This window comes from Pristiophorus japonicus, chromosome 4 (assembly GCF_044704955.1).
Source record: "Pristiophorus japonicus isolate sPriJap1 chromosome 4, sPriJap1.hap1, whole genome shotgun sequence".
Lineage (NCBI taxonomy): Eukaryota > Metazoa > Chordata > Chondrichthyes > Pristiophoridae > Pristiophorus > Pristiophorus japonicus.
Genome location: NC_091980.1, coordinates 267,864,160 through 267,876,380, shown reverse-complemented (window position 1 = coordinate 267,876,380; position 12,221 = coordinate 267,864,160). Strand labels below are relative to the sequence as shown.

Here is a 12,221-nt window from a genome sequence, read left to right as displayed (position 1 = left end):
CGAGTCCCATTAGCCTATCCAGCACTACCCCCGCCTAGTGATAGTGATTATCTCAAGGTCCTCCCTTCCCACATTCCCGTGACCAGCAATTTTTGGCATGGTTTTTGTGTCTTCCACTGTGAAGACCGAAGCAAAATAATTGTTTAAGGTCTCAGCCATTTCCACATTTCCCATTATTAAATGTCCCTCCTCATCTTCTAAGGGACCAACATTTACTTTAGTCACTCTTTTCCGTTTTATATATCGGTAAAAGCTTTTACTATCTGTTTTTATGTTTTGCGCAAGTTTACTTTTGTAATCTATCTTTCCTTTCTTTATTGCTTTCTTAGTCATTCTTTGCTGTCGTTTAAAATTTTCCCAATCTTCTAGTTTCCCACTAACCTTGGCCACCTTTAATTTGATACTCTCCTTTATTGCCTTGGTTATCCACGGCTGGTTAACCCTTCTCTTACCGCCCTTCTTTTTCACTGGAATATATTTTTGTTGAGCACTATGAAAGAGCTCCTTAAAAGTCCTCCACTGTTACTCAATTGTGCCACCGTTTAGTCTGTGTTTCCAGTCTACTTTAGCCAACTCTGCCCTCATCCCACTGTAGTCCCCTTTGTTTAAGCATAGTACGCTCGTTTGAGACATTACTTCCTCACCCTCAATCTGTATTACAAGTTCAACCATACTGTGATCACTCATTCCGAGAGGATCTTTTACTAGGAGATCGTTTATTTTTCCTGTCTCATTACACAGGACCAGATCTAAGATAGCTTGCTCCCTTGTAGGTTCTGTAACATACTGTTCTAAGAAACAATCCTGTATGCATTCTATGAATTCCTCCTCAAGGCGACCCCGTGCGATTTGATTTGACCAATCGATATGTAGGTCAAAATTCCCCATGATTACTGCCGTTCCTTTTTCACATGCCTCCATTATTCCCTTGATTATTGCCCGCCCCACCGTGAAGTTATTATTTGGGGGCCTATAAACTACACCCACCAGTGACTTTTTCCCCTTACTATCTCTAATCTCCACCCACAATGATTCAACATTTTGTTCATTCGAGCCAATATCGTCTCTCACAACTGCCCTGATATCATCCTTTATTAACAGAGCTACCCGACCTCCTTTCCCTTCTTGTCTATCTTTCAGAATTGTCAGATACCCCTGTATGTTTAATTCCCAGTCTTGGCCCCCCTGCAACCACGTTTCTGTAACGGCCACCAAATCATACCCATTTGTAATGATTTGTGCCGTCAACTCATTTAATTTATTTCGAACACCCCCCCTGCGTGCGTTTAGGTAGAATGTTTTAATACTAGTTTTTATACCATGATTTTTAGTTTTGACCCCTCCTGCAGCCCCTTTATATTCATGCATATTGTCCCTTCCTATCACCTTGTGGTTTACACTTACCCCAGTGCTACTCTGCTCTGTTGCCTCCTGCCTTTTGCATTCTTTCTTGGGGTCCTGTTCATCTGAGCTCTCACCCACTCTAACTAGCTCAGATCTCTCTCCTGGGTTCCGAATACTCCTTGCATTGAGGCACCGAGCTTTCATGCTTGCCTTTTTATTACACCTTGACGCTTTAGAATTTTGCTGTACAGTGGCCCTTTTTGTTTTATGCTTTGGGTTTCTCTGCCCTCCATTTTTACTCATCTCCTTGCTGTCTTTTGCTTTTGTCTCCATTTTGTTTCCCTCTGTCTCCCTGCATTGGTTCCCATCCCCCTGCCATATTAGTTTAACTCCTCCCCAACAGCACTAGCAAACACTCCCCCTAGGACATTGGTTCCGGTCTTGCCAAGGTGCAGACCTTCCGGTTTGTACTGGTCCCACCTCCCCCAGAACCGGTTCCAATGCCCCAGGAATTTGAATCCCTCCCTGCTGCACCACTGCTCAAGCCACGTAATCATCTGAGCTATCCTGCGATTCCTATTCTGACTAGCTCGTGGCACTGGTAGCAATCCTGAGATTACTACTTTTGAGGTCCTACGTTTTAATTTAGCTCCTAGCTCCTTAAATTCGTCTCGTAGGACCTCATCCCTTTTTTTACCTATATCGTTGGTACCAATGTGCACACGACAACTGGTTGTTCACCCTCCCTTTTCAGAATGTCCTGCACCCGCTCCGAGATATCCTTGACCCTTGCACCAGGGAGGCAACATACCATCCTGGAGTCTCGGTTGCGGCCGCAGAAACGCCTATCTATTCCCCTTACCATTGAATCCACTTTTACTATCGCTCTCCCACTCTTTTTCCTGCCCTCCTGTGCAGCAGAGCCAGCCACGGTGCCTTGAATTTGGCTGCTGCTGCCCTCCCCTGATGAGTCATCCCCTCAACAGTACTCAAAGCGGTGTATCTGTTTTGCAGGGGGCTGACCACAGGGGACCCCTGCACTACCTTCCTTGCACTGCTCTTCCTGCTGGTCTTCCATTCCCTAGCTGGCTGTGGACCCTTCACCTGCGGTAAGACCAACTCGCTATTCGCATCATTCTCAGCATCGTGGATGCTCCAGAGTAAATCCACCCTCAGCTCCAATTCCGCAACGCGGACCGTCAGGAGCTGGAGGCGGATACACTTTCCGCACACGTAGTCGTCAGGGACAGCGGAAGTGTCCCTGAGTTCCCACATGGTACAGGATGAGCATATCACATGACCGAGCTCTCCTGCCATGACTTAACCCTTAGATACATTTAAATTGGCAACAATAATGCTAAAGTTTACTCACTGTTATAGAAGAGAAAAAAGAAAAACTACTCACCAATCACCAGCCAATCACTTACCCCCTTGGCTGTGACGTCACCTTTCTATTTCTTTCTACTTCTTGTTTGCCTTCTCCCTGTAGCTGCACAAGCCACACCTCCTCCTCGACGCTGCCCGAACTCCTGGCCTTTTTATAGGCCTCCGACCCCGGACTGTCGCCTCCTCCTCGACGTCATCCAGTGCGCCAGTGCAGCATTCGACCGCCTGAGGAAAAGAGTGTTCGAAGACCAGGTCCTCAAATCTGCCACCAAGCTTGTGGTCTACAGTGTTGTAGTAATACCCGCCCTCCTGCATGGCTCAGAGACATGGACCATGTACAGTAGACACCTCAAGTCGCTGGAGAAATACCACCAACGATGTCTCCGCAAGATCCTGCAAATTCCCTGGGAGGGAGGACAGATGCACCAACAATGCGTCCTCGACCAGGCCAACATCCCCAGCATTGAAGCACTGACCACACTTGATTAGCTCCGCTTGGCAGGCCACATTGTTCACATGCCAGACACGAGACTCCCAAAGCAAGCGCTGTACTCGGAACTCCTTCACGGCAAACGAGCTAAAGGTGGGCAGAGGAAACGTTACAAGGACACACTCAAAGCCTCCCTGATAAAGTGCAACATCCCCACTGATACCTGGGAGTCCCTGGCCAAAGACCGCCCTAAGTGGAGGAAGTGTATCTGAGAGGGCGCTGAACACCTCGTGTCTCATCGCCGAGAGCATGCAGAAATCAAGCGCAGGCAGTGGATAGAGCGTGAGGCAAACCAGTCCCACCTACCCTTCTGCCTTCACGAAGGAAGACACAAATAACCTTCCGGAAATACTAGGGGATCAAGGGTCTAGTGAGAAGAGGAACTGAAGGAAATCCTTATTAGTCGGGAAATTGTGATAGGGAAATTGATGGGATTGAAGGCCAATAAATCCCCAGGGCCTGATAGTCTGCATCCCAGAGTACTTCAGGAAGTGGCCCTGGAAATAGTGGATGCATTGGTGATCATTTTCCAACAGTCTATCGACTCTGGATCAGTTCCTATGGACTGGAGGGTAGCTAATGTAACACCACTTTTTTAAAAAGTAGGGAGAGAGAAAACGGGTCATTATAGACCAGTTAGCCTGACATCAGTAGTGGGGAAAATGTTGGAATCAATTATTAAAGATGTAATAGCAGCGCATTTGGAAAGCAGTGACAGGATCGGTCCAAGTCAGCATGGATTTATGAAAGGGAAATCATGCTTGACAAATCTTCTAGAATTTTTTGAGGATGTAACTGGTAGAGTGGACAAGGGAGAACCAGTGGATGTGGTGTATTTGGACTTTCAAAAGGCCTTTGACAAGGTCCCACACAAGAGATTGGTGCGCAAAATTAAAGCACATGGTATTGGGGGGTAATGTACTGACGTGGATAGAGAACTGGTTGGCAGACAGGAAGCAGAGAGTCGGGATAAACAAGTCCTTTTCAGAATGGCAGGCAGTGACTAGTGGGGTGCCGCAAGGCTCAGTGCTGGGACCCCAGCTCTTTACAATATACATCAATGATTTAGATGAAGGAATTGATGTAATATCTCCAAGTTTGCAGATGACACTTAGCTGGGTGGCGGTGTGAGCTGTGAGGGGGTTGCTAAGAGGCTGCAGGGTGACTTGGACAGGTTAGGTGAGTGGGCAAATGCATGGCAGATGCAATATAATGTGGATAAATGTGAGGTTATCCACTTTGGGGGCAAAAACACGAAGGCAGAATATTATCTGAATGGTGGCAGATTAGGAAAAGGAGAGGTGCAACGAGACCTGGGTGTCGTGGTACATCAGTCATTGAAAGTTGGCATGCAGGTACAGCAGGTGGTGAAGAAGGCAAATGATATGTTGGCCTTCATAGCTAGGGGATTTGAGTATAGGAGCAGGGAGGTCTTACTGCAGTTGTACAGGGCCTTGGTGAGGCCTCACCTGGAATATTGTGTTTAGTTTTGGTCTCCTAATCTGAGGAAGGATGTTCTTGCTATTGAGGGAGTGCAGCAAAGGTTCACCAGATTGATTCCCGGGATGGCAGGACTGACATATGAGGAGAGACTGGATCGACTGGGCCTGTATTCACTAGAGTTTAGAAGGATGAGAGGGGATCTCATAGAAACATATAAAATTCTGACGGGACTGGATGGGTTAGATGCAGGAAGAATGTTCCCGATGTTGGGGAAGTCCAGATCCAGGGGACACAGTCTAAGGATAAGGGGTAAGCCATTTAGGACTGAGATGAGGAGAAACTTCTTCACTCAGAGTTGCTAACCTGTGGCATTCTCTACCGCAGAGAGTTGTTGATATGTTCAAGAGGGAGTTAGATATGGCCCTTACGGCTGAAGGGATCAAGGGGTATGGAGAGATAGCAGGAAAGAGGTAGTGAGATGAATGATCAGCCATGATCTTATTGAATGGTGGTGCAGGCTCGAAGGGCCGAATGGCCTACTCCTGCACCTATTTTCTATGTTTCGATGTTTCCCTCAACGACGATCTGTCCCACCTGTGGCAGGGACTGTGGTTCTCGTATGGACTGTTCAGCCACCTAAGGACTCATTTTCAGAGTGGAAGCAAGTTCTCTTCGATTCCGAGGGACTGCCTATTATGATAATGATAGATGAGTGGGACTTAGTGCGAGTTAGGACACAGGCAGCCGAATTTTTGCTCACCTCTAGATTACATAGGGTAGAATGTGGGAGACCAATCAGGAGTGCATTGGAATAGTCAAGTCTCGAGGTAACAAACGCATGGATGAGGGTTTCAGCAGCAGATGAGCTGAGGCAAGGGCGGAGACGGGCGATGTTATGGAGGTGAAAATAGGCGGTCTTAGTTATGCTGCGGATATGTGGTCGAAACCACATTTCAGGGTCAAATGTGACACCAAGGTTGCAAACAAATTATAATTGCAATTAATTTCAGAAATAGTATTTTTATTTGCATCTACTTTACCTGTTTTCCCCCTAGGTACCAAAGTTGCAAGTAGAAGTGGTCACACCAAGAGAATTTTTGTTGCAGAATTCCGGCCAGATTCAGACACCCAGTTTGTGTCAGTGGGGGTGAAACATGTACGGTTTTGGACCTTCGCTGGCAAAGCTTTACAGAGCAAAAAAGGCAACTTAAATTCAATTGAAGATGCCAGGATGCAAACAATGTTAGCTGTAGCTTTTGGAGCTGTAAGTACCTGGAATGCTAAAATGGCATGTTAGAAATGTTGTTTTTAAAGCTGAATCAAACCAAATATGTAAGTCTCTTCTAGATCCCCATCCCTCACACTGTTATATGCAGTAAGTTCACATTAGGGAACAACAGTTCTTAAGAATAATAACTTACAAGCCTTCGAAGAACAAGTGAACTATAAGGTCAGAACATCGCAAAATTGTTTTCTGAACATCAGTGCTACTAAGACTGGTTTGTTGTTTATATTGCATGTATTTGTTTAGAAAAGATCACTTAATGTTTTTTAGAACTGCTTATTTGTACATTGAAGGCTCTGCCCCTGCTTGGTGGTTTCCAGAAACATGATAATTTACTCCTCAAATCAATAAGATTCTAAGCATTAAAAATCAAGTGTCACAGCTTTATTAAGTATACAGTACATGTATAATAGCACTTATACAAACACAAGACAGTTTACAACCTGCTGGTTTAGTTGAGGGACTCAAACGTGTTACAGTTCTGAGCTCAGTATGTTACAAATCTAAATACTCATTACAAATGGCCAACTTTTATACATTTCTCTTACTCCCTCTATGTGATAATCCACACAACTCTGCATTAAATAGTATATAAAAGTTAAAATACAACTCCATATATGCCAAATTTAATTAACCTATCTCTTATCAATAACTTCAGTTTCCCTTACTTAACCAGCTTTCTGTTTCGTTCATACCAATTAAAAAGGATGATGTATGCCCAGATAAAAAGGCTTTCGTGGTACAGTACTAAAATTTAGAATGTTAGCCTTTTTGTTGTATAGAATTGCGAAGAAAAGTGCATGCATTATTGTTACAATGATTCATTTCTTTTCAGTTACTGCATTAAAGTTTTTTTTCTTGCAGAATAATTTGACCTTTACAGGTACCATCAGTGGAGATGTTTATGTTTGGAGGGAACATCTTTTAGTCCGAATTGTAGCCAAAGCTCATAATGGGCCTGTTTTCACAATGTACACAACATTACGAGATGGCCTGATAGTAACAGGAGGCAAAGAAAGACCGTGAGTAAAAGTATGCATTGACAACACATTGGGTGGAAAATTGCGGTCGGAGGCTTCCTTCGGGCGAATGCCTCCGACCCGAAGTTCTTTTACGAAAATACCTGGTGGTCCCGGAGGAACATAGGATTCCGGTCGTGAGCTTAGTTTTGTAGTCCAGCGTACAGGAACATGGCTTCCAGGTACATGTGCATATCCTGGAATTACGTGGGTGTCCTTCCTGTGGGAATGTGTTGGATTGGCATTGCGTGCCGAGAACTGGCATTTGCGAGGTCTCTTCGGGTGTGTGCGCACATCATACGCACCCGGCGAGGCCGCAATTTTCGGCCCATAATGTCACGTTTAGTCCAAGTGTAAGCAGTGATAGCCTCCTTATGCCTGTTGAAAAGTACAGGATTTACAAGTTCATATCTGTTAAAGGGGTTGTCTAACTTAATTTAAATATTTTTTATTCTTCTATTGTTAGAACTCCAACTGTTGATGTAAATCATTTAAAATACTTCTAGCGGTAGAATTTAGAGCAATACATGGATACTATCTATTAACTTCACTAGGATTATGGAGGTCTGCAGTTCATTTATGCAGCCACACTATACCAATGACTTTTAGTCAGTCAAACAAAAAGCAGAAGATATTTATTTACAATCGTATTTCAAAAGTATCACAAGGTGGGGAAGAATGCTCTGAGCGCATGCAGATTTCCAGGGTCAGCATCATTTGTGTAATGGGGGTGAGCCTACAATGTGGGGAGGGTGGGAACTATCATTGGAGAGTAGAAAATCAGGTCCTGCTGAAGGTTTTAAAAGGCCAAAAGCACCTTAAAGGGTCAAAAATCATTATTTGTGAAGCAGCATATCTTGGAGCATTTTGGGAGGGCACAGAATGGCCTGTTTCTCCCATGGGACCACAGAAGTTGTGATGGAAGAAGCGAGTTGTTGGAGGAGGAGCAGAAGATTGCAGCCCCCCTCAATGCAAGTTTCCCAACAGGAATGGCATGAGAGAAACATATCTGGATGCAGGGTAGTAAAAGGTTTAATGGCCCTCCCAGGTCAGCCAAATAATTCAGTGTGCAAAGCATACATGATACTTTGTGTTCTCACTCTCTTAAATTATATTCAATGCTTGCCGTGAATGCCCATAAAGTATAGATTACACTGAGCATCATCAATCTTTCCCTCCCAATATTAGAACATAAGAACATAAAAAATAGGAACAGGAGTAGGACATATGGCCCCTCAAGCCTGCTCCGCCATTCAATAAGATCATGGCTGATCTGATCCATGGATGCTGCGCCACTTCCCTGCCCGCTCCCCGTAATCCCTTATTCCCTTATCGTTTAAGAAACTGTCTATTTCTGTCTTAAATTTATTCAATGTCCCAGCTTCCACAGCTCTCTGAGGCAGCGAATTCCACAGATTTACAACCCTCAGAGAAGAAATTTCTCCTCATCTCAGTTTTAAATGGGCAGCCTCTTATTCTAAGATCATGCCCTCCAGTTCTAGTCTCCCCCATCAGCGGAAACATCCTCTCTGCATTCACCTCGTCAAGCCCCCTCATAATCTTACAAATTTCGATAAGATCACCTCTCATTCTTCTGAATTCCAATGAGTAGAGGCCCAACTTACTCAACCTTTCCTCATAAGTCAACTCCCTCATCTCCGGAATCAACCTGGTGAACCTTCTCTGAACTGCCTCCAAAGCAAGTATATCCTTTCGTAAATATGGAAACCAAAACTGCAAACAGTATTCCAGGTGTGGCCTCACCAATACCCTGTACAGCTGTAGCAAGACTTCCCTGCTTTTATACTCCATCCCCTTTGCAATAAAGGCCAAGATTCCATTGGCCTTCCTGATCACTTGCTGTACCTGCATACTATCCGTTATGTTCAGAATAACTCCACAAGACTATATTGTAAGCTCAAACTGTTGTGACCTTGGTCTCTTTAATGTAACTCCAGAGTGAGGAAGCAGCATGGTAGACTGCCTTTTATACCTGTTTGCCCAGGGTGTGCAGGTGACCCTTGGGTCTCCCACAGGTGCGCCCCCTGGTGGCAAGTCTTACACATTGGTAATGTTTACATACATAACACTCTCATTTTGTGTTTCATGCACAAGTACCCCCAGGTCCTGCTGTACTGCAGCACTTTGCAATCTTTCTCCATTTAAATAATAACTTGCTCTTTGATTTTTTTTCTGCCAAAGTGCATGACCTCAACCTTTCCAACCTTATACTCCATCTGTCATTTTTGCCCACTCACTTAGCCTGTCATTGTCCTTTTGCAGATTTGTTGTGTCCTCCTCACACATTGCTTTTCTTCCCATCTTTGTATCGTCAGCAAACTCGGCTACGTTACACTCAGTCCCTTCTTCCAAGTGGTTAATATAGATTGTAAATAGTTGGGGTCCCAGCACTGATCCCTGCAGCACCCCACTAGTTACTGGTTGCCAACCAGAGAATGAACCATTTATCCCAACTCTCTGTTTTCTATTAGTTAGTCAATCCTCTATCCATGCTAATGTATTACCCTCAACCACGTGAACTTTTATCTTGTGCAGTAACCTTTTACGTGGCACCTTGTCAAATGTTAAATACACCACATCCACTGGTTCCCCTTTATCCACCCTGTTCGTTACATCCTCAAAGAATTCTAGAAAATTTGTCAAACATGACTTCCCCTTCATAAATCCATGCTGACTCTGCCTTACCGAATTTTGCTTTTCCAAATGTCCTGCTACTGCTTCTTTAATAATGGACTCCAACATCTTCCCAACCAGAAATGTTAGGCTAACTGATCAATAGTTCACTGCTTTTTGTCTGCCTCCTTTTTTAAATAGGGGCGTTACATTTACAGTTTTCCAACCTGCTGGGACCTCCCCAGAATCCAGGGAATTTTGGTAAATTACAACCAATGCATCCACAATCCCTGCCGCTACTTCTCTTAAGACCCTAGGATGCAAGCCATCAGGTCCAGGAGATTTATCTGCCTTTAGTCCCATTATCTTACTGAGTACCACCTCCTTAGTGATTGTGATTGTGTTAAGTTCCTCCCCACCCCCCCATAGCCACTGTTGAGCTATTGTTAGAGTCCTCTACTGTAAAGACTGATACAAAATATTTTGCTGATAACAAGAGTATGTATTTGCCTGAATACAAGAGCAGCGAGGTTATGCTTGAACTGTATAAAACACTAGTTAGGGCACAGCTAGAGTACTGTGTGCAGTTCTGGTCACCACATTACAGGAAAGATGTGCTTGCACTAGAGAGGGTACAGAGGAGATTTATGAAGATGTTGCTTGGACTAGAACTATAGCTATCAGGAAAGATTGGATAGGCTGGGTTTGTTTCCTTTGCAACAGAGGAGGCTGAGGGGAGACCTTATTGAGGTGTATAAAATTATGAGGGGCCCAAGTGGATATGGCAGACCTATTTCCCTTAATAGAGGAATCAACAACGAGGGACAAAGAATTAAAGTAATTGGTAGAAGGTTTTGAGGGGATTTGAGGGGAAATGTCTTCACCCAGAGGGTAGTGGCGGTCTGGAACTCACTGCCTGAAAGGGTGGTGGAGGCAGAAACCCTCACCTCATTTAAAAAGTACTTGGATGTGCACCTGAAGTGCCACAACCTACAGGGCTACGGACCAAGAGTTGGAAAGTGGGATTAGGCTGGATAGCTCTTTGTTGGCCAGCACAGACACGATGGGCTGAAATGGCCTCCTTCCGTGCTCTACATTTCTATGATCCTATGATAACCTTTCGTGCACAATGTCATCACAGTGGATTGCATGAAGGAGGAAAATGTGCAGTGAAGAGTGAAAGAGTGAGGGAACAGCGAGCGAAGATACCAATCACCGAGATCTGACCAGCAGGACGATAAAGGACACACTTTTCTAGACTCCCCTGCAGTTGATAATCCAGCTTTTTGTGATTGGCCTTTAACAAGCCTATAAAACAATAAACCAGCCTTTTTCTTAACTTTCCATAATAATATTCATTAATCTATTTTTGAATGAGTAACAATCCTCACAGCAGCACTAAACATAAACCAATAATTTATTTACATTACACCACTTCTATTCTTTCACTAACATTGGCAAAGGAAGGCAATGTTACCCCCCTAAATGTTTTAACCCTAGAACATATATCAGTGTTAGAAAAATCTGATGTTTATGAATCTTAGACAATGATTTTGTTTTATCAGGTCAAAGGAAGGAGGAGCAGTGAAACTGTGGGATCAGGAACTGAAGCGCTGTCGTGCATTCAGATTGGAAACTGGGCAGGTGATGGACGCTGTGCGTTCAGTCTGCAGATGCAAGGTACGTTTCCAGTCCCAAACAAAACTTACACACTAGAGATTAATTGGCTTGGGAGAGCTGGCGGGACACAATTTTACACTTCACATAGTGTTGCCATTCTGACACGTTATTGAGTAAGAGAGGAGGCACTGAGCAGAAGCCACGTACTAACCCACAGGTGGAAGTGAAAGCTTTCAAGTACTTTTAATTTTTTTTTAGACTTACTTTACACTCAGCAGATGAATTATAAATGCTCGTAGCACTTGTAAAAGTAAGCTGCCGAGGAAACCGACCAATGTAAGTTAGTAGCCATGGGGGCAGCAGGCAGTAGGAAGAAGGCACTAATTCACTGGTGCCATTCAATTATTAGACCAAATCTTGCTGGAAAAGTGTGTTAACGATGTCTTCTGTTATTAATGCACAATTCGGCAGCAAGTTCTGGGGATAAAAAGATGGACACAACTATTTGTACTAATAAAATGGCTGGCTCTCCATTATCACATGACCCATTGCTGATTGGTCCCTTTGGAGGATAAGCCACACCCTGAGGTTTCTCTGGAATGTGTAAATGGAACCGCCCAGCCCAAGTTCTGAATGACTTTGCAAATTGTAATTTGATCTATTCTGACTTCTGAAGCCGTAGAGGACAGATCACGAACAACCCAGCAAAAGTCTCCCAAGTTCCAGCCGAAGTCCATTATCCCAGCGCAAGTGCTGCCTCCCCCAGCCGAAGTCCATTATCCCAGCGCAAGTGCTGCCTCCCCCAGCCGAAGTCCATTATCCCAGTGCAAGTGCATGATGCCCCTACTCCCACCTCCACCCCCCCCCCCCCCCATAGATGGGGCATTGTGTACGGATTGTTAACGGGTTTATTGGATATGAAGTAAATAGTGACAGTGTCGTGACTTCTGGATTTCATCCACTCCAACGATGTCCCTTGTAACACACGTAGCGAACTTTC

The 12,221-nt window shown here is 44.4% G+C and overlaps 1 protein-coding gene across 6 annotated transcripts in view; it reads left to right on the top strand.

Moving 5' to 3' along the window:
• LOC139263402 (echinoderm microtubule-associated protein-like 5) overlaps positions 1–12,221 on the top strand; it is a 302,041-nt gene that overhangs the window by 266,765 nt on the left and 23,055 nt on the right. For all 6 annotated transcript variants that reach the window (XM_070879445.1, XM_070879443.1, XM_070879442.1 and 3 more), the window contains 3 exons: positions 5,719–5,927; positions 6,813–6,970; positions 11,167–11,281. In XM_070879445.1, the coding sequence (XP_070735546.1) occupies positions 5,719–5,927; positions 6,813–6,970; positions 11,167–11,281 (482 nt within the window). The remainder of the gene's footprint in view (positions 1–5,718; positions 5,928–6,812; positions 6,971–11,166; positions 11,282–12,221) is intronic.